At 43.1% G+C, this 26334-nt stretch overlaps 1 protein-coding gene across 18 annotated transcripts in view; it reads left to right on the top strand.

Annotated features, from left to right (window-relative positions):
- The window catches only part of NRXN3 (neurexin 3), a 1789915-nt gene that overhangs the window by 1171711 nt on the left and 591870 nt on the right, over positions 1–26334 (top strand). For 3 of the 18 annotated variants that reach the window (XM_053602387.1, XM_053602385.1, XM_053602386.1), the window contains exon 1: positions 3137–4351. The exons of the other annotated variants lie outside the window; for them this stretch is intronic. In XM_053602387.1, coding sequence (XP_053458362.1) covers positions 4099–4351 — 253 coding nt within the window. In that variant the 5' untranslated portion in view covers positions 3137–4098. Of the gene's footprint in view, positions 1–3136; positions 4352–26334 lie in introns of those variants that run through there. 18 annotated transcript variants of the gene reach the window in all.

Below are 26334 nucleotides of genomic sequence, written 5' to 3'. Positions count from 1 at the left end.
ACGATGTTGAGTAGAGGGAGGGATAGGAAAGACAGGAAACATGAAAAAATAACAATGTGTTACATTGAAGAAAGATGTCCATTTTATCAGGATAACCGTGGGTTTTCCCTTTGAGTGAAATTAGTCAAATTAGCTGGTCTCACATTTGTCCTCTGAAAAGTCTTCTCACTATTCAACCATGTTCCCAAATGGAATCAGCCTACTGAAATTCACAATTACTACTTTTGACATTTTGCAGAAAGCAAATAAATAAATTATAAGAATGACAAATGAAATGAATAGTTCCAGCTGTGATGCACCAGCAGCATTCCCAGATTTTGTACTGCATTAAGGATTTATTTTCACTTTATTGCCTGGCAGAGAATTAATTGGAAGGTCCGTCTTAGCTCCCTACCTGACCTTAGAATGAAGTCAAAACAGAGTCTCCAACACTCAGTACCAATTCAGAAAAGAAGGTATTAAGTAGAGAGGTGGTCAGCTTATCGATTCTGGAAAGCTTGTCTCTGATGATCAATCAGGCAAAGGAATCAGCAAAACTAATGGTATAGGAAGTAAGAACATATGAGTATGAGATTGGCAATTGATTCATGGGATTCATTCATTCAGCAAATATTTACCATGCTACCCATCATTCCATGCATACGGGATATAGGGGAGGACAAGACAAAGGCTCAGCCTTCAGGGTGCTTATGATCTTTTGTAAGGAAACAGACTATGAACAAATACAGAGCTAAAATAATTTCAGAAAGTGAACAGTATTGTAAAGGAAATAATTCAGGGTAATGGGAGAGAATGCCTTTCAGGAGTAGTGGTCAACTTCAGAGGAGGTCTAGGAGGTGACATTTGAAATACACCAATCAGAAGACTTGGGGAAAAGCATTCAGACAAGAGGAAGACCTTGGGCTGGGAGAAAATTTGGCACATTCAAAGAGCAGAAAGATGGTCTGAGAGACTAGACCAGGCGTCCTCAAACTTTTTAAACAGGGGGCCAGTTCACTGTCCCAGTTCACTATAGTTTAAAAAAAAAAACAAAACTATGAACAAATTCCTATGCACTCTGCACATATCTTATTTTGAAGTAAAAAAACAAAACGGGAACAAAGACAATCACACGGCCTCATGTGGCCCACGGGCCGCAGTTTGAGGACCCTGGACTAGAGAATAGTAGAGAGGGCATTTGGAAGGACGTGGAGCTAAAGAATTAGACATAAGCCCAGTCCTCCAGGTCTCCTTAAGGCTGTGACATAGAATCAGAGAATATCAGTTCAGAATTCACCTGGGGGGCTAAGTCCAGGAATGATTAGATTGAATGACTATTACCATAAGTATTTAGAATATTAAATTATTTTTGTCTTTTCTGCTAATAATAGTGTAAGACCCTAACTGCATACATAACCTTCAGCTTATTTTTGTGGTGAACAAAGATTACCATCACTGTTTGTCGGGTGCTATGTCTGATGCTGTATATTGTCTCCTTTAAACACCCCAGCAAACTCACAAGGGAGGCATTCTCCATACTTTACAGAGGAAAGTCTAAACTGAGTATCTGTAAACCACACTTCTCCCTTGCTGCGGGGTTCCTAAGTGCATGTCATTGATGTAAAACATTGTGTTTATGGGCACACCCAAAGGCATGGACAACTTCATTGAAGAGACACTTTCTGGGAGCCTGTGGGTCTAGCATCACACCTATGCGGAGCCAGAGCAGTCCGAATGATTCTCTGTGCCATGTACTATGGGTGGCTGGGTGCTTTTGTAGAATACCGGTTTTGGGTGAGAATACCAAATCACTACCATACATTCTGACATGGAATTGATATTTGACCTTGAAGACAACCCACCTGTAGGGTTGGTATCTCTGTCTGTTAGAGAGACTTGCTAACTTCCCAGCATCTCCCTGGGGTGTCTTGAGGATGGCTAGGACTGCTTTAATCCCTGTTCTTTATCCTCAGGGGGTTTGAAATGAGAGCAGGAGTGTATAATAGGTGCTATAAACTCCTTAAAAAAAAAAGCCACCAAATACAATACATAGGGTACAATGTAACCAGCAGAATTATTCATTCCCCCAGCCCCAATGTAAGGGGCTTTTTAACCCAGACAGTGAGTAGGAGGGAGGCAAAGCGAGCAGGTCCTAGGTGGAAACCGGCCTGACACGGAAGAGCCGCCGGTTGGGTTTGCCCCTCCTGCCCATAAACGGAGGAGTGGGGGCTGCTGATCCAGAATATTCCTTGGCAGAGCCCTGGGTCAGCCCCCTTCTGGAGTCACAGATGGCCGCAGCAGGACAGGTGCTGCCCCTCCGGGTCTACTCTGTAAGGTCAGCCTGGATGTGAACACCACCATCCTCTCTCTGGGGTTCCGCGCCCAGGGGATTTCACCCCCACTAGGCAGCCCCTCCACTCCGCTTTGGTCTGCAGACTGGGCCCTCCCGGCTTCTCAAGTTCTTCAACCAGAAGCCAGCGGAGGCGGCGCCAACTACCTGAGTTTCAAATTCCAAGAAGGTCCTGTCCACCCGGGCTGGAAGCCACATTCTGGAAGGGCAGCCAACCACTGAGCCCTTGACCCCGGAGTTTCCGGGCCGCCCCGTCCACCTTCACTTTTTGAGAGCCAGGATGCAGATTCCCTCCATTCGCCCAGTGGGTGTGGCCCTGAGCACCTGAACCCTGGTAGAGCCAGCTCTGAGAGCAGCCAACTGAGCCACCGCCAGGCGGACAGGAGCGAGCGTGCGGCACGACCGCGTGCAGCAGCTCCAGGGCTTCCGCTGACTCAAGGGGTTTATTTTTACATCTATTTGGAGCTACTTTGGCTTTACCGCCGCCTTTAGTTTGTCCCAAACTGTAAAAGGTGCCTTGATCATTAGGTTTAGCGTGCCCGAGAGAGGAAGGGGCACAGGGTGATAGAGAAGGCGCAGCGTCTGTCAGTCTGTCCGTCGCCCTCACGCGCGCGCGCGCAGCCCGGGGGCAGCCGGGGCAGGAGGAGGGTGTGCGGCGGGGAGGCTCGCGCGGGTGTATACGAGCGTGTGCTTGAATGGGGAGGGCCGGGATTCCGGGTGGCTCCCGGCCCCTCCTTCCTCGGGAGCCAGCCAGTCCCTCGGCAGAGCGCTCGGGCTGCACTGATTTGCTCTCGGGAGTGCGCGATTTGCATATGACTTGCCTATTTGTGAATCTGGCTCCCCAACTCCTCGCTTCACTTCACCTGTGCTTCCCGGTTCTGCGCTCTTCGCAGGCGCCCGCTAGCCTCTGGCCACCTCTGCGGCCTGCCAGGCACCTCCTCTCGAGCTCTCCCCGATTTCGCCCACCCACCGCCCTCCTCCCCGTGCCGGGTTGGTTTTAGTGGCTGCTCCGCTCTGGGTTCCTCCTCCTCTCCTCTTTCTCTCTGGACCTTCTCGTTCTCTTAATTCTGCTGCTGCTGCCGCTGCTGCTGCTGCTTTGCATCTAGTTGGGAAACCCGGGAAGCAGGCGGCTGCTCCGTGGCGCTTTTCCAGAAAGCTCAGGGTTAACAGCCTCGGCGCCTTCCACCGATACTCCAGGAACGCGAGAACAACTCTTCCACCTGCAGCCTCCCTTTGCCTGGCAGTTCTGCATTGCATCTCATGGAAGTGGAAACAGGAAAAAAACAAATGTCCAAACTCCTTGGATGTTGGAATAAACTAACCTGAACCTACTTGGGTCTCCTGCTGCCGCCTCCTCTTCTTTCGTTTCCACCTTTCTCTGTGGCTTCCCGGAGTGTACAGTTAAGTCATCAGCCTGGAGGCGCCCGGGCATCAGGAGGAAGCCGCGCCGGTCCTCCCCGACACGTGTGACATGCCGTGGCTCCCTGGGAGGTTTGCTTTACCTGGGTGGACTCTGGCGTTCTAAATTTCAATCTGGGGAAAGAAGGGCTTTGCTTTTTGCCTTTTTTTTTTTTTTTTTAAGTATTATCTTTTCCCCCTCTCCTGTTAACTGACTCGTCATTGTCTTGAAAGAGCTGATTGCTTTCCTCTTCCCAAAATTCGGGTAACTCTTCCTCCTGCTATGATGGGCCCTTGGGCATCATGAACTTAATTATTCCTCCCTGGCTGGAATTTAAACTGCCCATCTGTAGTGGTCCCGTGCGTTGACCATGCACCTGAGAATCCACGCAAGACGGAGCCCTCCTCGCCGGCCGGCCTGGACGCTGGGGATCTGGTCACTCTTCTGGGGATGTATCGTCAGCTCTGTGTGGAGCTCCTCTCATCTAGCTTCCTCCTCCTCCTCCTCTTCCTCCTCCTCACCGGGGTCTCACTCTCAGCTCGAGCACCATTTCCATGGCAGCAAGCTCCACTCAGGGCCCATTTCTATCTATCGCTCCCCTGTCTCCCTTCGAGGAGGGCACGGTGGGTCTCTGCTCTTTATCCTTTTAATGGGGCATAGTCATTCCTGAACTCACTTGCCTTTTAGGTAGTGTTAAGGGTGGGAAGAGAATTCCAGAATTTAATTTAAAATGATGGAAAGCATCATCGCATGCCCACGAAGGAAGCACATTTCCACTTTCTCTTACAAGGCTAATGTTTCCACCAGCAGCCCTTACTTTTCTCTAAAGCGTCTCCTTTCCGTAGCTCTCTCATTCATGGCTGTGCAAACACCACACTCTCGCCCTTGCAACCTTCCACTCTCACGCCCCCTGTGAAGGCAGCCAACTTGTTATACAAGTCTCGATGCTGCACTTTGAGAAATCATTCATTCACCTTGCTTTCACCCTTCCTTTCTCTGGTCTTGTTCCGGAGCGAGTCCTGGGGGAAGCAGCCGGCAGCAGGAATTCTTACGTCTTCAGCCTGAAGTTGATTGAACAGCTGTAAAGGAGCCCAAGTGGTAAAGGTCAGGGAAGAGTAGCTGAGTATAAGACGGCAGAAAATATAAGTAACGACCAGGGACCATTATTGTTCATTTTGGCAGCTTTATGTCTGCCCACATGTCTGGTGGAAAGAGAAGCCGTGGCCAGAACTGGACGTCTCGTATTGCTAACTACCAGAGAGGAAGCATTATGTAAGATAAGGTTAAGTCCATTTATAATTTACGCAGGTGTAAATTACAGTAACTTTGATCCCACCATTTATTGCAAATGTTTCGATTGAAGTTGATAGGGATGGATGTGTTTGTTCACATAATACAGGTATGGTATGTTTTGCTCCAAACAACCCTCCTTTACTGAAGGGAGAGATCTATGTTCTTAAAAATATTTTCAGCTCTCAGCATGCTGAATCTAAAAGGGCAATGTCTGTGACTAAGGTAGGAGCTTGCTGTAGTAAACTCCCTTCTAAAGGAGGGAGCTTCCTTATTTATTTACTATGCACTGCACTCAGATGGTGAGGAGAATAGGAAGTCCAGAGAGACCAGGAGACCAACTGCAGGAGCCCTCCAGGCAATGCGAGTGTGAACCCCACTAGGAGCTGCCTGCCCTAGCTCCTACTTTGAAACCTATGCCATCCAGACCCCCTCCAGAAAGTTGTTTCTTTCCACTGCCTCCTAGCTGTGGGCTTCTGCTGTGTAGTGGGAAGTGGAGGCACATTGAGAAAATGCCACTGCACACTCTGGAGCTTTTTGGCCCTCTCTTTAAATTTTATTTGATGGAGTTGTCAAGCATCTCATAGCTTGCTGGGTTGGTGGAGGATGCTGGAAAGGAGGGAGTGCTTGATCTTGATCTAGCTGCTGTTTTCTCTGACTCTTGCAGAATCTGGTGCTGGCTTTCTGAAAAAGAAGATAGAGGGGGGAGGGAGGGAGGGAAGGAAGGAAGGAAAGAAGGAAGGAAGGAAGGGAGGGAGGGAAGGGAATAAAGGAAGAAAAAAAAATTTAGGAGAAGACTAGAAGAGGGAACACAGCCACAACAAAGCAATCCCACTGAGAGGGAGACTGTTAGCTCCTAAGGAGGAGGATTGGGGGAGTGGGGTGGGAAAGGAAAGGAAGGGAGTGGGAGGTGGGGGAAGCCAGACAGACTATTACTAATAGCCATAATTAAACTTTGAAACGCTCAGCGATGATTAGCTAAACTTTGTTAATTAGTGTAAATGATCAGCCAGGAGAGGAAGATTATGTATTAGGTGGAGGTTATAGGCTGGCAGGGTCTTGATGTTTTCTGTTCAGGATGTAAACAGTTAAAAGCAGCTACTATTAAGTGATGGAATTTGCAGAGCAGTACTTGGCTGTGGTTCCTAGGTGTCTCCTCCTCCTCTCCTCTCCCCTCCCTCCCCTCCGTTCTCTTCCCCTCCCCTTCCCCCCCTTCTCTCCTTTCCTTTTTCTCAGCTAAAGAGGTTGAGGCTTGCACAGGTTAAACATGATTCTTCTCTGTTATTTCATTTCCTCAAGGATCAGTTGCTCAGACTTCTCTAAATCTTTTTGACTGGCTCCCAGTTTGATTTCTCATTAACCTACCTCTGATAAGATTCAATGTGATGGAAAAGAAGAAGAAAGTGAGTAAATGGCCAGAGACCCCAGAAAAGCCCCCCAGGTCCACCAGAGCTGTAGAGTGCGGTGGATTTCAGGGTCTGTCATGGCTGAGATAAGAAAGCTCATGAATTCAACTCTTCAGAATCCTCTTTCAATCCCGAATTCCCAGCCCGTTGATTTGGGCTTGGAAAATGAAAGCATCTATATTAAGTAGGCTCCTTGCATATTTAACTAATGTTTTGGAGCTTGAAATGAAGAGAAGCAGCACTCAACAAAATGCCCCAACCTCTGGCTCCCATCCCACCTCCAAGCTGTGACCTTTTGCATCTCTAACTAAAAGGACCAGAAGACCCCACAGAGCTTTGCTAATGTGCCTCTCATTCTTGCTTGGAATACACTTGCCTTCCCCTAGTCCAGCAATTGTTTTAAAAAGTCTTCTGGGTGGAGGTGGTAGGAGGTGGAGCATTGTGAGACTGATGGTGGTTATATGATGGTTTGCTGCCAACCTGATTTCAGACTTAAAGGCGGCATTCTCTATTGTCTAGGAAGAAATAAAAGCCCTTCCTTTTGGTATAAAACAAAACTAGAGTCCTGAGTCCAAGAACCTTCTTTGGACTCGAGAGAATTTTGTTTTTTAACTACACTGGCTCCCCTTGCCCATTTTCTGGGAAGCCCAAGTCCTCAGAGCTGCTGTTAAGCAGTTGTTGCCCACGTTTCCCTCTCTCCACTGACCCTACAGTGGGATTCACACTAAGACAGATGTAAGACACAGAAATACTCCAAAGAACTAGCCTTTTACTCTCTCTTTTATTAGTGCTTGGTTTGGGTCCAGTCTCTAGAAAACTGATTGTTATAGATTTGCCTAAAGTCTTGATCCCTGGGCAGATTAGAGGATGCTGAAGTCCTTTGCGAATTGGGGAGATGAAGAACCTATTTGGGGTGCCCCAGACAGTCTCAGATTAGGCTTGTGTTTCAGGATAGAATTAACCCTCTTCTTAATGTGAATGTAGTAGGCTTATCCCCAGTGTTCTCCTAGGATCCTCACACCTCCTTCTGCTCTCTTCTGTCCAACAATAATTCAGTCAACCATTTTTAAAGCTCTAACCATGTGCCAGGCTGTGTGCTGTTGCTAAGGATACGAAACTAAATAAGACGTGAGGTTCAGCTAGGGATAATTTCAGAGGTATCGATTACTATGAAAAATTAGAGTGTCTGTATTTTAAAAAGTGCAGGGAGTGAGTGAGTATCCAAATACCAAGCCACACTGATTAATATAAAATCTAAATATTTTTTATAAAATGCAGACTTACATTCTTCTGCTATTCAAGATACCCCTCTCTCCCTTGAGATTCTTTTTCATTCTCAGCTGTATTTATATACTTAAATATCATGTTTATCAAGACATTAGACAGTTTAGAGATAGAGGACATATAAATAGTACATCTGCTTGTCAACCCTAAGAGAGTTTGTATATCTTTTCTTCTTTTTTTCCCTCTCTCTCTCACCTTTAAGATCTCTATCATATATCTTTCTGAGAAATGTTTTAATATTTGTAGTTCAGAAACAAATTTCTCTAAGGATTCTATGTTCTCTATAATAGTATTCATTCATTCATTCATTTACTTATTTAGGGACAGTCTGTATCACTTGGACTAGAGGGCAGTGGTCATCTTAGCTCACTACAAGCTTAAATTCCCAGGCACAAGCAATCCTCCTGCTTCAGCCTTCCAAGCAGCTGTAGCAGGACTCCAGGCCTATGCCAATGTGCCCAGCCAATTTTTTCCTTTTTAATAGAGATGGAAGCTACCACACCCAGCCCTATGTACCATACATTTTATCCTCCACAAAATACCAGACTTTCCTGACTCTTTAGACTTTGGAGGAACTCACTGAGGACAGAACTCTCTAAGCTCAATTTTAAAGGGGAACACATCACAATGTATTTACTGAGAGGTCTCTTGCTCAGAAACCAAGGTGTGTTTGTTCAGGTTGGCGCCACATAAGTCCTATTCAAACCATCTTAGTAGAAGTTGTCATAGGGGCCCCCTGGTGACACAGGAGCCGGGCATCTTTCTTTATTCATTCATTGTCACGGAGACCTGCCACTCAAGTTCTTCTAGCCACAGGCTTGCTTTCTTTTAATCTGTTGAGCACAGCCTTCTGCTCAGCCAGCTGCTTTCTAACCGCTTTCTCTCGGCTTTCCTTCTTGAGATTCAGTGAGCTGAATAATTCATGGTGTTGGTTGACAGGTAAAATGGTAAGATTTATATGTCTTTGGCCTTGGCAATGAATTAATTAAATTGGTTTCTCCATTCTCTCTGCTAAATGCATTGTCTTTCCTCTCTAAAATTTCCTGGCAATTGGTGGGTTTGGAGATGAACTTGTTTTTGAAAGACCACCATGGGACAATGATGCTGTCCTGGTGTAAATTTCTTCTGTACTTTTAACGTAGATCATTGCGTGGGGTAGAGGTGAGGGCTGCTATATTCTAGAAAGATGGGATGAGATCACATATGGTAGGACCTCAAGTGACCTGGGAGGCAAATCTCTGAAGACAAACTTGAACTCACTCATGCTTCCCCTTTTAAGTTACTTTCCTAGGACAGACCAGGTGGTGTGCACAACAGAACTTTATTTTTTCAGAACCCTGGAGGACAAAAGTCTAAGATCAAAGGATCAGCAAGTTTCAGTTTGGTTTCTTTGGAGACCTCTGTCCTTGGCTTGCAGATGGCCTTTTCTTTCTGTGTCTCCATACATTTGCTTCTTTGTCCATTCACCCCTAGTGTCTGTGTCTGTCTAAATTTTCCCATCTTGTAAGGATACCCCTCAGATTAGATTAATACCCACACACACACCCTAAAAGCCTCATTTTAACTTAATTGTCCCTTTAAAGGCCCTATCTCCACATATACTCACATTCTGAGATATCTGGAATTAAGGCTTCCGCGTATGAATTTTGAGGGGACACAATTCAGCCTGTCACACTCCTCTTCCTCCCCCTGGATCTAGTCACTGGGAAAGATGCAAAGCTGTGCTATCCAGGGAATCCCGGCAAGATGCAGACTTCCATAATGGAAAAATGAAACCTCAGTGACAATGGAAGGGATTCACAGAATGGATAAGACTTTGCCTCAAGAGGAAACAAATCTGTGCAGATTCGTGAGAGATGTGACAGTGGTTAGTTTAGTTAAAACTTACCTTTTCTTTCTTCTCTCTTTATCCTCTGTGACTGAGCCCAGACCATAACATGCCTGGTCTGACTGCGGGCATTAATTTGCCTGACTGTGGGCACATGCTCTGCAGCATGATTCTAAAGTCCACACACTGAGCCTTTCTCTGCTTTGACGTGCTCCTCTGAGCCAGGCCCTCCACCTGGAGCACCCACTTCTTTTATGAACTACATGTGCTCACTCTTTCCCTTTCTTCAGATGCACGCCACCCACTCTTACATAGTTCCTCCTGCAGTGAAAAAGAAAAAAAAAAGCTCTACACCTGGAGGCTCAGGCAAGAGAATCACCTAAGCCCAAGAGCTGGAGGTTGCTGTGAGCTGTGATGCCACAGCACTCCACTGAGGGTGACATAGTGAGACTCTGTCTTTAAAAAAAAAAAAAAAGAGGCTAACTAAGTGACTACATTTTCTGCCAGCTGAAGAATATATCCTTTTTAAAAATTGGTCGTTTTATAATTTTGTTGTTGGATTTTTATTTTTTGAAAGTTCATCTTGATATATTTATATATCTGAGGTAGCTTGTGATGCTTGGTGAGATGATCGAGAAAAAGCGTTGTCCTTTATAAAGCCCTGCTTGTTTTAAATCCCAAGCAAGACATTAAACTCTTAGGGGGACATGGAATGCATTTTTGTTTGTTTGTTTCTATGTTCAGACACTTTTGCAGGGAAAAAATATGAGAATGTGCGTTGATGATGATAACAGGTGAATAATATTAAAAAGTTCTAGTGGGCAGTGTGGTGTTAGGTGGAGAGTGAGGATCAAACAAGGAATTCAGAGTTGGAGGAAATAGATCTCAATCTTTGTTCTGTCCCTTAGAGATGGCGTGAGCCTGGAACGTCATTTGGTTTGACTGGTGCTCAATTTCTTCATCTTTAGACTGGGAACTGTAATAATATTTATTGTGTGTGTGTCTGTGTGTGTGTATCTCACAGGATTGTATGGGAGATTACAGAGTTGTGCTTTGTACGTTGCTAACTACTGTGCACAGGTTAAATATTTTATGAGACATATTTCTTGGTATTGCTGCCCCCTTTGAATTCCTTGCACAAAGTCAAGCTTCAGGGTTGAGTGTAAAGAGCATGCATCTACGATTTCTCCTCATTTCCCTATTGATGGCAACACTTTTGCCTCTAAGAGGTTGCTTCTTTACCTACCACTACTCTGGGTAAATGCAGATAATGAAACCTTAAGTGTATTTTCTTGTTTATGGCACTAGAAGACAGCTTGTGACTTTGGCAACTGTCTCCTGAAGTAGAAATCTATGTCAGTCAAATGTTTGTCTGGGATAACAAATTATAACAAGCCATCTATTTAGGAGCTCAGAGAGTTAGAGAAGTGAAAACAGCGAGCCCTCCAAGAAATATTCTGAGACCACTTTGGAAATTCCGAATCGTATTGCATTTGTAGTAAGCTTCCAGCGTTCCTATATGTTGATTGAAAACTAAAAATTTAATCTGGTTTATGCTAGGAAAATATAGGTCATTTTAGGAAAACTACCCTCCGATCCAAAAATAGCAAACTTCTTTTAATGTAATTTCTTATACCTTTACTTATCAGGGCTCAAAGATGATTGACAGACTGGGACAAGTTACGATGCTGAAACTCTTAGGGTTCACTTTGTAGAGGCTGAATTTAAAACCAAAATTCTCATCAGAAGACATGGGGCCAAGTCATAGATTTTACTCCTAATTTTCTCCCTGAGCTCTGGAACTTTGGATTATGGCTTTTTTATTGTGTTTTAATTTGGGGCTGTTCTGTGGGATATCTTAACTTTCTTATCCACCTTCTTCCTTTTACCTGTAGTTTTCTGCACAGCGTACAGCGTGTGTGTCTGTGTCTTGAGACTATAGCTGGGGAAACTTTATTTTTTATTTCTTTCTCATTGGTACAATGAGATGGTTGAGTGAGATGCTCTCTCCAAATGTTTTCCAGCACTAGGAGTGCACGATTCTCTGATTCGTATGTCTTTAAAGACACCACGGTGCATCTTAAACCTATCTGAGTTCTACAAGCCTGCCAGTATTTTATAGGTCTATTTTCTTGACGATCACAATAACTTATGCCAAAGCCATGAGCCAGGTTTTCTCTTTTCCCCTCAGAGAGGAGCAGCATAATGTGTGAGAATGGCACAGTGTGATGCTATAAAGCCCACGATCCAGCTTCGGCACAGAGTCCCGCTGAGACAGGGAGAACGCAGCTTTCACTTAAACACACCTTATTAATGCTAGAAAGGAGCTTTGCCTTGTGTTCAAAATGCTCTGCTGTGTTTAGCCATATCGGGGCTGGGGGCTGTATAGCAACTGAGTGTATAAAGAACAAGTGGTTTATTTCCACTTTCAGTTAGGGTTTTGAGTGAGACTTGCTTGGATCATAGACCAATACATAATGCACACCTACTGTGTGCCAGGCAGTCTTCCACATGTTGTTTGTCTATGACTTCATTTAATCCTTGATAGCCTTTGAAATTGATAAGGTTACTACTATTTTACAATTAAAAACACAGAGACTTAGATTAAGGGGCTTAAGGCTTAACGTAAGTGATAGGATGGTAAAAGCAGGATTTAAACCCAGTTGTAACTATGAAGCACCTGGTCTTTCACAGTCCATCAACATACAGGGGTCCTTAAACTTTTTAAACAGGGGGCCAGTTCACTGTCCCTCACACTGTTGGAGGGCCAGAGTATAGTTTTTAAAAAAAATTATGAACAAATTCCTATGCACACTGCACATATCTTATTTTGAAGTAAAAAAACAAAACAGGAACAAACACAATTACACCGCCTCATGTGGCCCGCAGGGACTCCGGAACTACCACATAGTCCCTATCAACTCAAAAAACAGACAGAAAACAAGCACAGCATGTTCGTTTGTTGGGAATAGAGTGCATGGGTTATTGGACTGTTCTGATGAACGCAGGTAGCCTACCTTTCCAAACGCCTGCAACAGTGTCCAGATCCTCATAAGGACTCAAATGTTTGCCAGTCTGCCTGAACCCAATCCAACCCAAGGAGATAGTGAATAAAAGGGGCATTCAATGAGTGGATGAATGAATGAGGGAGTGCAATGCCTCATGGTCCATTCTCACATACCACAAGAGGCGGGATGCTAGTTTATAAGAGCCAAAGGCAGGGGGAGTCGTGCCCCTTGCGAAAGTGCATCCAACAGACTCATAGAAATCAGATATAACAAAGTTCACTTTCCCAGGTGGGCAAAGTAAGGACTCCTTCAAGGGCATTTAGAGGCATCAAGACTCTGACCCCATTGCCCTTCCTTTCCTCTACTTCTCCTTCAAGATGTTTTCTCCCACCTGTCTTTTTTCAGAGCATCTCTCCTTAGCCTGATGAAGGTACTGATCCACCCATGTTGGACTCTCTGGGCCTTTTATTAAAATTAATTCTTCATGAGCACCCTTCTAATAGGTGCCTGGCTTTGTGTGTGTGATGAGGTGGTTTCTTGGAGTGTTCTCAAGGCTGTCTGTTTACAGGAGAGCCCAGTGTGAAAAAGTGCTCAGATTCAGGGTCCCAGCCAGGGAGACGCTTTCTGTCCTGGTGGGATGTCCCTCATCAGAAAGCAGGAAAGGAAAGACATGATTGTAAGAGGGACTTTACCTAACAATTGCAATCAGAGTAACCTGGCTTATTGTACCCTCAATGAATCCCCAACAATAAAAAAAAAAAAGAAAGCAGGAAAGGAATGGTCCATGTCTTCCCCCAACATTGCTCCCTCTCTGGAAGTTGCAACCGAGTTATGAATTGAAGACATGTCCCCAGCCTCAGTCCTGATCTCTTGCTTACCAGCCATTGAAAGGCTACAGAAACATAATACTTCTAAAATCCCAGCAAGCTACGCTTTATGAAATACCGTTCCACCCCTTCCTTCTTTATTGTTTCAAAATATTCTCCTCACCTCAACATTAAACATAACTGTGAATACTCCTAAGTGGCTTTTCCCCAAATAATGAATTTTGACTGTTTCTGAGTCAGTCTTTCAGAATTTGAATATAATTACACACTTTGGTTGCAAATTGTGGTTTTTGCTATATAAGAAACTAGTGGAAAGGATCTGTCTGCTCCTGTAGTTTACAGATTATATGCTTCAGGACTGGGGATATCTATTTAGGCTGCTTTTCTTTTTTTTTTTTTTTAGTTTTTTTTTTTTTTTGGCCGGGGCTGGGTTTGAACCTGCCACCTCCGGCATATGGGACCGGAGCCCTACCCGCTGAGCCACAGGCGCCGCCCTAGGCTGCTTTTCTGTGTGGCATATTGAATGAAAATGAACTCGGGGTGAGCCACCATGGTTGCTAGCGGGTAGAGCAGGTGAAGAGAGTGTGCTATTAAACTGAACCAGCGTCGCTGTTTTACTTAGCACCTATTTCCTTTGCACTTTTGTTATTTGATGGTGTCATGGAAGGGAAAGGGGGAGGAGGCAGGCTAAGTGTTGCTATCTTCAGAGACTCCAACAAGGAGGAAGAAATAATCAGCCCAAACAAGGGACATAAAAATTAGAAATTGCTGTGCAGAAAGCTCATTTTCTGAAGAGCATGGAAGACCTGCAGAAATGTAGAGGTGTAGACGACATCCTCAGGGACATGGATTTGGCCGTGCACTTATCTTCCTAATAGCAGCAATGACAGCAAAGAGGAACTGACCAGTTTCTTTAGGATGGACTTCGCCTCCATGGTTCCAGGCAAAATTTTAAAAGTGAAAATTTTAGAACTTGAGCAGTTCAATCAACTCGTGGCCTCAAATCTCAGACTGACTGTGGAAAAAGCAGGGATAGGCAGCAAAGGCTTGGGGGTGTCTTTATAACTGATAACTAATAGAATAGTGCTGATTGCTTTGAGATGCTTTTTTTAAATAAAATCCTAGAGTTCCTTATGATAAAATAGCGAGACTACAGATAACGCAAAACCCTCTCAGACTCTTGGGCTCAATTTTAGCAGCATTCTGACTATTTTGAAAAATTGAACAGATGATTAAAGGGTTACACTTAAGCTATTGTGAGAATTTATCCTCCTGAGCAATTTGGGTGAAGAGAGGATCCTATGGTTTGGATAGCCAAAGTTTTATTATTTTTTTCCATTAGCCAATTTTTGTATATTTTTCCACAGATCTGTCTCTGAATAATTGGATGGACATTTTTAAGTGTCCCTTCATGTTAATTCAAATTTCTTAAATGAAATGAACCCAAGAAATTAAACCTCTGCTTTAGCAAGACTGGTAATATCTACTTTAGTCTTTAATAATAATTATTATCGTAATATCTTATTTTTATTCTTTCAATGTCCCTGGCATTTTTCTAAAGATTTTAGTTCAGTTTAATTCTCCTATGAAGTAGATAAAGTTGTTTTCCTATTTTAAAGACGCAGACTCTGAGGCAAAGGACATTTGAGTCACTTGCCTAAGGTCATGTAGGTAATACATGACAGAAATAGGTTGGATAGCCAAGCAGTTTGAGTCCAGAATGTGCTCTTAATATTTAAATATTTATGTCATATTACCTGGATGGTAGAATAAATTTTCAAAGTGGTATGCTCAAGTAGAATACTTGATCATTTTTTAATTCTTTTTAATTTAAGAATATTAAGAACTACACGATTTATTTGCAGACTTTGTTTTTGCACAGACTGATTCAAAGTTCTAAGTGTGCTTTCATCCAGATAGTGTGCACGGGACCAAATAGGTGTGAATTTTCCCAAGAATGCTTGATCATTTTTAAAAGGACCTTTTATGTTCTACCTAAAGCCAGGATAGATTATGAGGCCCAGGCATTATTTCTAACTTAACAGCTAACAGTACACCTTGTATAAAGTACGTATGTTAAGTACTTTTGTTAAGTACTACCTAGAGTTGAGGCAGTACTCATTTAATCCTTACTGACCATCCTTCCAAGTAGGTATTATTATTATCATGAGTTTCTAGTAAAAGAAATTGAGCTTCAGAGAGTTAAGGGACTCACTCAAGTTCTTCCCCTTACTAACAAGTCAGTCCTTTGTGTCTACTGAACTTTTAGGTCAGGTAATCTGTGCAAATGTAGACCTGTTCCTGGATACTGACAGCATCTGAAAACAGACTTCCCTATATTCACAAGTCCTGTTACATTATAAGAAAGGCTTTTCCAATGGTTTTTGGAAATACATATCAGTTCTGGCAAAGAATGGTTACATGTTCAATCAAGGACCCAAGTGTGAGAGCCACCCCTCTCCTCCCATGGACATGGAAACCCATTGGTGGCCCGCACTCCTCATTTTTAGTTCACTGTAAGAAACTCTTTTCTCAGGAAATTTACTTTCTAACAAGAACTATATAGACTTTTTCCTCAACCTGTAATTTTAGACAACCAACCAAATCTTCCTGGTTTTGGTTTTCTCATCTGCAAGGGAGGGAATTGTCAGTAATGATGGTGAGGAGGCCTGCCACCTTCGTCTGCCCGTGTTCAGTGTTCATCTTTCTAGTAAAGCTGACAGGCAAAATGCTGATGATTTCTGAAATACCTCTCTGTCCTCATGAGGCCACCTTGAATCTTTTATTCTTGGTCCTTCACACATATGCCAGCAGTTCATGAATTACATTGGTAAAATTAATGAAATGGATAGTTCAAGAATAATGGCATATTTTTAGTTTGAGCGAGTATCTGTGTTTACATATGTATGTAGGTGAATACGAGCCAGAAAAAAGCAAACCAAAAAACCCCAGCAATGCAGCATACAGGCCTTAGTAGCATCCCAGTAAGCTCCTACCCGGCATGTAAAGATCTGACTAAGCCTACTGTGCATTACGAGTGAGGGGAGTCGCCGTGCCTACTTCTTACTGCCATGGTGTCCTTTTCATCAGTGCAGTGGGCTCATGTCAACCCATCAATAATAATCTCAGAAGAGGACAGCGTTTATATGAATAGGATTGTAAAGCTAGAGCCCTGGCCTTCTGTGGCCAATCCCTGGATAGAGAATAAGTCTTTCTCTTGCTTTTTCCACACCAGATAACCATTTTGTGTGTACGTCTTGATATCCCACTATTAAAGACTTATTAGAATAGATATCATTTAAAACTTTCTCTGCAGTGACTCACACCTGTAATCCTAGCACTCTGGGAGGCTGAACCGAGCAGATAGCTTGAGCTTAGGAGCAACAGACCAACTTGAGCAAGAGCGAGACCTCATCTCTATTAAAAAAATAGAAAAACTAGCCAGGTGTCCTGGCAGTCACCTGTAGTCCCAGCTATTTGGGAGGCTTAGACCAGAGGATCACGTGGGCCCAGGAGTTTGAGGTTGCTGTGAGCTGTGATGCCATGGTACTCTACCCAGGGTGACACACTGAGACTCTGTCTCAAAACAAACAAACAAACACCCCACCCCACAAACTCCCCTTCAGACAATTCTGAGATAGCGATGCTTTATTTCCCTCCACCGTATAACTCCATATGTGTAACTCAGAAATAGACCCACAACCTCATCATAGCCTGGAGTGATGCCCCTCTTCCCTTAGTAATGTTCTGATGAAACACTTCCATTGGAATTAAAGTCTGCTTTACATTTGAAGAATCATCTCAACCTGCAAGAGGTCCTTAGAGATCTTTTCCAATCATCTTATTTTTCATATGAAAAAACTGGTAGTAGACCAGGAGTTTTAGAATTGTTCCCAAACCACGCTTTTCAAATGAGGGGTAAGTTAAGGCTGACCTACAAGTTTTCAGATTCTCTGTTTAGTCCTCTTTTTATGGCACAGTGGCATTAGTTCTCAGGCTTTCCAGGTGTCATCTGTTTTGCTGTGGATGGAGAGACTGGGATCACCTCCAGCAGAACTTGAATAACAAATCAGCATGGGAGCTTCAGAGAGCAGCAAGGCAGCCCAGAGCACAGCTCCCACTCCTTCCCTGGAGCGCACTCCCCACATGGTCTCCTGCTTTCTCTCTGCCCCAGCAGCCTGGGAGGGAAACTCAACGTGCTGCAGTTCAATCAAACTGTTTGATGAGAGCTTCTGAGCCTAATTACATGGAAGGTTTTATCCAGTGAAAGGAAAGAGAAAGGGAGAAATTAAATTGAAGTGTAAATCGTTCAAGGGCTTAGATCCTGTGCTTTCTTTCTTTTTTAATCAAGAGTTAAATGAGAGGAGCATTTGAAGGATCTTCATAAGACACCATTAACTACCCAGGAGCTCTTGACTGAAGACAGTTTGTCATGAAGAGAAAAGTGGACAATCTGTCCATAGAAAGGAAGTGTCTGATGGTCCCATGCTGCTGCTTAGGAGCATATGACACTAGAAGGTGTGACAGGTGGTTTTTTTGCAACTATTTCATGTTTAAATCCCTTTTATAGCACATTTTCTAGTACACATTAGGTGCTCGATAATTGCTTTAAATTAACAATTTGGCAAATATGTAGTGTGTAATTGGGGCAATTATACTCTTCTATAGGAAGGCATAATATGTTCTCAGTATCTGAAATTAGTATTCAAAGTTAGGGAGTTTCCCTTTGTGGTTGATGTCAGGTGGATATATCCCTCTAAAACTACTACTATTTGTAGAATGTTTTATGGAGTCTCAGGGAAACACATGATCTTTTCTGATCCTCAGCACAGCCCTGTACCATAGGGGGACAAGTGGTATGATTGTTGTTTGTTCCATATTTTTACCTGATGGAATTAAAACCATAGAAGCATAAATGACTTGACCCATGGCATTCGAGTGTTAAGTGATGGAGCAGAAGAAACGGATACAGTGCTTCTGCCCATTAGATCACTCTGTATGACCTCGTAGCTTCTGGAGCATTCCTGCAATTTTCAGTATAAGAAGGGGGGTAAACAGAAGTGTGTTTGTGGAAGAAATGCATGCATAATTACTGAGTACTTGCGATCAGCATTGCAGGGCACTGCAGTGGAAATTGCAACATGGTCTTTGCCCTCAAAAGCTTACAGAGTGGTTACGGATTCTTAAGAGTGATTCTTACTTAGATCTATCATTTCCATCCCTACAGCAGGGGCAACCATGTCACTCAGAAAGTTGCAACAACCTCCCTTAATAGACCTTCCTCAGCTTCATTTGCCCCTCCAGCCCACATTCCACCCAGCTCTGGAGCCAGTCATTGGAAGTGAAGGTGATCATGCCACCCCAGGGGCTTCTTATGGCCCACAACGTAAGTCCAGTTTAGGCTGTGGCATTCCCTCTGTACCGAGAACAAGGCCCCTTAGCATCGTGTTCTGGCACCTGCTTATCTCCTGCTTTATCTCCTAACATAGTCTTTAGCTACCTTGGTCTTCCCACCAAAGAGCCTTGACATGATCAGTTCCTTCTCTCTAGAATGTCTTCACCCACGTTATCCCATGCCGCTCCTTCTGATCATAATAGCAGGCTTCAATGTTGATGTCCTCTCCTCTAGAGCCCTTCCTTAATGACATAGTCTAAAATGTACTCCTTGGAGTCTCACTCCAATATATAGCCTTGTTTTCTTTTCATCATGGTTTGAATATCTCTGTGATAGCTTCTTATGTGTGCATGGATTCTATCAACCCACTAGAATAGAAACTGTGAGATCAGAGACCTTGTCCATCTTCCTCACAGCTGTATCCTAGTCCCTGAAATACTGATTGGCAGAGAGCAAGTTTCTGTAAACATTTGCTGAATGAAATAGATGATTTCATTCAAACAAATACCCCCACCCCCAGTATAGTTCTTGCCTAGCAATCTCAATATTCAGGAGGCTCTTTAAAAACTCTACAATGTTAGCTTATAGTGCTTCCCGTGGTTGAGAATCTCTCCTCTTTGGTAGACTTCTGCTAGTTCCTCATATTATAGCTCACTTGGAGTACCTAGTCTGCTAAGTTTGCCCTATCTCTCATCTGCACAGCAAGTTTATCATTCATCGGTCTTCTGTGTTTTTTTGCTCCATAGCACTTTTTTCACTGAGTATTTACAATTATTAAACACATATTAAATCTTCTATCATTTTCTAGGTATTTCCCTGAATGATAGGTAGTTAAGTATCAGTAAGATTTGGGGCCTGCCTATAAGCAGTTCATGCCTTGTGGAAGAGCAGACTCTTATTTTATTGATGGTGATTATTTTTCTTACTAGACTCTGATGAGAAAAACCAGAGGGAAAAGATAAGAAATGACATTCACTCATTCATTTCTATATTTTGATTGGATGACGTAGCTCTTCTTTTATAACGGTAGTTGACAACACCCATTGAAGAATCGAATGAGTGTGTTGAAGAAGAGTGTAAAGCATTTTAACCCATGTTTAGTATGGCAGGCATCCCAAGCTGAGTAGAAACTACCGTGGGGACTTAGAGGAAAAAGAGATCATGACCAGTTAAGTCATTAAAAAGTCCTTTGGGGAAAAATAAAACTTTATATCATGTTTTGAAGAATGATTTCCACCAGCATTCTGGAGATAAGGTGGAATATGCTCAGGAAATAATCAGATGTTCAGGGATCTGTGACCCAGTTTGCTGAGTGATGGGCACATAGGGGAATAATGTGAGAAGGGCTGGCAAAGAAGGTTGGGGCTCTCTGTTGAAAAACACCAAATAATAATTATAATTACAGGTAATGTCGTTGGCATTGTGCAGTTTACCAAGCAGTGCTGTAAACATTATGTGATATATTCCTTTTAATTATTTGCAATTATTTTATAATTATCACAAGAGGGCAAGAATTCAAGGCTGAGGAGCTGATGCTTAAATCTTACAGGAGGTTGCTTGTATCTTCTCAAAATGTGAAACTAGCATTGTAACTCCCTTACTTAACAAACAAAACAAAAGCAAAGAAAGAATCAACCAAAAACTTCTTTCTTTATGGGTTTCCATTGCCCTTCACTTCAAGATAAAACTGTTTATTATGTGGCCTACAGGTCTTGACTGGTCTGCCATCACTAGCACATTTGGCCCCATCACCCACAGGCCCTTCTGTGTTGTCTATTCCAGTCCCCTAGCCTTCTCCTTACACTTTTATTCATCCCATTTAAACAAGTTCTTCGCCTCTTCCATTGGTGGACACCTACTTAACCCTAAGGTCTTTGCCTTTGGAAGCCCCCCTTCCACTTCTTTGAGAAATTAAAATTCCCAGAATATAGGTTCTCATAACCTTCTGGAATTTTCTCCTCTTTCACCTTCTACAATTTCTATTTTATATCTGGTCATGAGGTCCTTTGTTTAATATCTGTTTTCCTGTTCAGGCACTGTGGCTTGTGCCTATAATCCTAGCACTCTGGGAAGTTGAGGCAGATGGATCCCCTGAGCTCAGGGGGTCAAGACCAGGCTGAGCAAGCAAGACCCGATCTTTACTAAAAATAGAAAAAAAATAGCTGGTATTGTGGTGGTCCCTGTTTTCCCAGCTACTTGGGAGACTGAGGCAAGAGGATCATTTGAGCCCAGGAGTCTGATACTACTGTAAGCTATGAGATGATGCCATGGCACTCTACGTAGGGTGACAGTGAAACTCTTGTCTCAAACAAACAAACAAAAACAATGTATGTCCTAAGTGACTCCATTGAGATCGGATTGGTTGCCAGATTTGCAAATAAAAATGGAACACACCTAATTAAACTTGTCATTTAGATAAACAACCTATTTTCTTTTAGTGTAAATATGTCTCTTACGATGTTTGTTCTATAGTTCTCTATCAAAAACCCTGTTATTTATCAGAAACTCACCTTTGACAGGGCAGCCTATATTTTGTCTGACTCTTCCTAGCACAATTGCTGGGGGTGCCACAAATGAGTATTCATCCAATGTTGGCTGAATAAATATGATGAGTTAAAAAAAAATATTCTGGCAATGCCATGTAGGCTGAACTGCAGTGACAAGAGTTTGAATTAGGAAGGATGAAGTAGCTGATTTTCAAAGTCATCAAAGGGAGAGTTGATAAAGACAGGGTGGTGACATTGAGGATGGAAATTAGAGATGGATAGGGGAGTCATTTCCAAGTGGGGGTCAGAATTTCCACAAGTGCGACTGTGTCCCAAACCAGCCCTGGAGTCGTGGCACCAGGACCATTTCAAATGACTTGTGATCAGTATAAAAAACAGTAACAAAGGCGCAAATAAACATAGCCCTTCTCATTCATATCATGCTTCACAACTTGCAGAGTGCTGTTCTATGTGAAACATCATTCTCCTGTGTAGGAGAGGACTGTTTCTGAAAGATGGCCATTTAATTATAGCTTTTCTTTGTAAATTCAGTTATATTTCTCATTCAATGCAGTTTTTAGTTTAGAGACATTTGTCTTCTGATTCTTTTCTTTTTGAATCAGAGTCTCAAGCTGTCATCCTGGGTAGAGTGCCATGGCGTAACAGCTCACAGCAACCTCCAACTCTCACCTCAGTCTCCCAAGTAGCTGGAACTATAGGCACCCACCAAAACACCTGGCTATTTTTCTTGTTGTAGTTGTCATTGTTGTTTTAGCTGACCCAGGTTGGGGTCGAACCTACCAGCCTTGATGTATATGTGGCTGGTGCCCTACTCACTGAGCTATAGGCACCACCCTGGGTTTTTTTTTTGTTTGTGTGTGTGTTTTTTGTTTTTGTTTTTGTTAGTGGGTTCCCTTTATTTAAGTTCCACCGTTCTCAGGGCTGAATCCTTTATTTCTAAAGCAGATAATTTCATATTATGCATAACCAACCTTAAATGTATTTGTATTAGCAGGTTGATTTTGTGTCTATCAGATTTTCTAAAAATGGACTATAACTGATTTGTAAAGAGATGACCAGCCAGAGGCTAATTTCTGTGGCATTTCTTCCTGATTCTAGAACATGTAAACAACCTACAAAGCCCACTTCAGATAATAAAGATGTAATTGCAGTTATTCAAGTCAGTGTTGAAAGCAAATTGGTTTACTCCTTATTATTTTTAATTTTTAAAATTGATTTTAAAGTATTACGGGGGTACAAATGGTTCTGGTTACCTGGATCACTTTTGTAATACTTAAGTCAGGGTTATAAATGTGCCCATGACCCAAATAGCGTTCACCGTACCGTGCTAGGTATGTTTTCTCCCACCCACTCCTCCTCCCCTCACCCCTCTGTTTGATTCCCACCGAGTTTTACTTCCCTCTCTGGACACATGCACTCATTGGTTGGTCCCAATTTAACGGTGGGTATAGGTGATGTTTTTTCCCCCGTTCTTTAGATACCTCTCTTAGCTGAGGAATCATCAATCACAGAACCGTGGTCTCTATTCCTGCTTCTGGTTAAGAATATGTGATCATCTGGTCTTCTGTAGCTAGAAATTAACTTCGTCAGAAATTCAGCTGTAACTGAGAAGACTTCATGGGTAAAGTACAATTCAGTTAGCTTTTGCTACATAACAAACAAAAGCTAAAATGCTGTGTTTAAACAGATATGTTATTTGCTCATGATTCTGTGAGGCCGCAATTTAGCTTAACTCAATGAGGCAGTTTTGATGGTCTCACATGGTCCTTCAGGCAGCTGCAGTTATCTGGCAAATAGACTGGGGATGATAGTCTAGGATGGTCTAACTCATTCATCTGAGGGAGTCACCCTGGTCGTCAGTCAGCAGGGTGTGCGAGGGTCATGCAGTATAGTTTATCTCTATTCCATTTCTTGGCAAGGTAGGCTCCTTCATATGGTGGCCTAAGAGCTGCATTCCAAGAGAAGGAAGTAACAAGAGCAGCCACTCTTGAGAGCTTGGAAGCCACACAAGAGCACTTTCACTGCATTCTACTGCTCACAGTCGGTCCCAGGGCCAGACCACATTCAATGAATGGGGAAGTAGATTGCATGTCTTAGAAGAACAGGAAAATCACGTAACAAAGGCAGGCAGGGATGGGATGATGTCTCGCTGTATTTGCAAACAATTTACCACAAAGTGCTAATTGAGTTGGACTTAACAGAAATATAAAGATGTAGGAAGTACAGACTTTGCCAGAGCAAGGATTATAGATGGGCTGAGCCTAGGCCCTGTATTGAATTATCTAAAAAATGTTCTCTTACCTTTGCTCTTACAAGAGAACTGCTATTCCTATTTGGAGGGACATAATTACAATTTCTTTCGGATGTCATAGTTGTAACTTTTCAGTGTAATTTTCCCTTCTATTGTATCACATTCATCACGCTATTTAGTTTTGTTGCTGTTTCTTATTCAGGGAGACATGGAGAAGCCACTTAGTCCTTTCCTCTGTGCGTCATCATTGCAGCAAAGCCCAAGTTCCAAGTTCACTTTCCAAAGACAATGTGCGAACTGTCTGCTGTGATTGACTGTGCCCAAGCGTGTGCCCCGGCAGCTGTTTTGTTGCTGAAGATGAAAGCTTGATGGGCTTTAAGATGAAAAGGAAGGAAGAGGAGAAATTTGATTTCATTGGCAGCTGTCTTACCCGTCTTCATTAAGACAGGTTGTAGACACTGCAAGGCCATTCTGAACCCACGGTCATAAAACTAATAGGTGCCAGTCAGCACAGGCTGCTCAGATTGTTGCCTGAGCCCTGTCATCTCAATGGTTATTGCAGAAGGAGAAGGAGACTTCTGTAGGGAACACGATGGTCCTTGTGTGACAGAAGTGAAACTGAAAGAAATAGATTTTTCTATTAGCTGTAAATCAAACCCTTGCACATCATCCCTTGGAAGTGACAGCAGCTAATTCTCTAAGACAAGGTTCAAACAAATCATTTAGGCTTGAAGAAGAGAATATGGGATCGATATCTCTGTGTGTGTGTGTGTGTGTCTTTGTAGGGTGTGTGTGTATATGTGCATGTATGATAAACCATGTGGCTACTCTTTGGAAGTCCTGGAATTAGCTGTATGTGTGTGTTTAAGGGATGCTTTTGTGGATTTGAAGTTAGAGTGGAGGAACTGAGATGTATTGTGAAGAGGTAAGTTAAAGAAAGGCTCCGGAGCTGATTAGGGGAATCTTGAAACGAGTAGGGAATATAATATTCAGCCTCCCAGATTTCTGGCTACGAGCTCTTTTCTTCTAGGAATGTTTGCTGAACAGTGGCAAGAAAACATGTCCTTTTCTTCTGACAATCAAACATTTCAAACATCAACCTGCAATGGGTATTTCTCTCCATTTCTGAGGCTCCTTTGTGTTTCATTCTAACACTTCACATCCTGTGGGTTGTAATAATAATGGTTGCAGTTACCATTTTATTGAGCCCTTGTCAAGTGCCAGGTGTTCTACGTATATTACAGTGTCTGTCACCCATATAAGAATCCTCATGAGATACCACTGTTCCCAGGAAACTAGGCTCAGGGAAGTTAAGTAGCTTACCCAACAATACACAGCTTATCAAATTCAGTGCAGGAATTCAAACCGCCTATGGCCATGCCCACCTACCACGTTACCATACTTCTTCAGAGCTGGGCATTATAAAGAATATTCTTTTTTTTTTTATTGTTGGGGATTCATTGAGGGTCCAATAAGCCAGGTTACACTGATTGCAATTGTTAGGTAAAGTCCCTCTTGCAATCATGTCTTGCCCCCATAAAGTGTGACACACACCAAGGCCCCACCCACCTCCCTCCTTCCCTCCTTCTGTTTCCCCCCCATAACCATAATTGTCATTAATTGTCCTCATATCAAAATTGAGTACATAGGATTCATGCTTCTCCATTCTTGTGATGCTTTACTAAGAATAATGTCTTCCACGTCCATCCAGGTTAATACGAATATTCTTAATGACTACTATAAAGACTTGTTAAGGAATTTTGAGTTCAGCGCCTGCCTAGAGCTTCTTTGGAAAGTCTTCTCAGTCTTTGACAGGACAGAATACCAGCTCCCTGATCTAATAGTCTTACGAGAAGAAAACTAAACATCATGCAGCAGTGAAGACCGTCATCTAATCTAACGTCTTCTCTGGCCCCTCTGGCTGCATGCAGAGGTCTGGATAGCACAAGGGGCAGGACTAGAGTGCTGCAGTAACGGGAGGGGCTTCTCTGCCCCTTGCTCTTTCTTCTCTACAGCGATGCACATCCCTTTTGGAATAATTTACTGTGTTTTAGGTGTGGTAACAAGACAGAGGTAAAAACCACTCAGGAGCTGGCAAGCTTATTTTTTTGCAAAGGGCCACATAGTATGTTCAGCTTTTCAAGTCAGAAAGATCTCTGCCTCTATCGTTGGAAACCAACCTCAGGCAATATGCTCAGGAGTGGGCATTTCTGTATCTGATGTAACTTTATTTACCAAAATATAGGGGGATGGATTTGGCATACTATTCTCTGCTTTTGAAATTATAACTGTTCTGGAAAAATCTCCACACTTTGGGTTTATGCTGTTCTAGGAATAATATAGACATTAGAGAACACTAGTAGTAATGGCGATGGCGGGGATGGGGGTTCAGAGCCGTGGTGGCATTGCAGTAACATGTGCCACCTTGTCACATTTGCTTCATGCTTAGAGCCCAGATAGGATTCTCACAATTAGCATCGAAGCTAACCCTTTTTGACTCCCGCTCAAGAACTACATAAGCAAAGGAGATGTACCAGCTGAGGAGTACGATGCCAGGAAAGGAGAATGAGATAAATTGCATTTGGTGAGAGAAACTGGAGGCACGGACTGCAAATGCTGAGAGGAAATAGTTATGTGCTGAAGGTCCCATCGGTTCAGCAGCAGCAGGTGAGCACCAGAGTTCCCAAGCACAGGCTTATAGTTCTACCACTCTGTAGGCACGGTCTAGAAAAGGGGGCCTTAGTCTAAGAGGCCATGGTGCGAGGAGAATTCTTCATCTCCACCCATCACCTTGCCGCCTACTACGTTAA

This window comes from Nycticebus coucang, chromosome 9 (assembly GCF_027406575.1).
Source record: "Nycticebus coucang isolate mNycCou1 chromosome 9, mNycCou1.pri, whole genome shotgun sequence".
In the NCBI taxonomy this organism is placed as follows: domain Eukaryota; kingdom Metazoa; phylum Chordata; class Mammalia; order Primates; family Lorisidae; genus Nycticebus; species Nycticebus coucang.
Note: the sequence above shows the minus strand (reverse complement) of the source record. Positions and strands in the feature narration are given on the sequence as shown.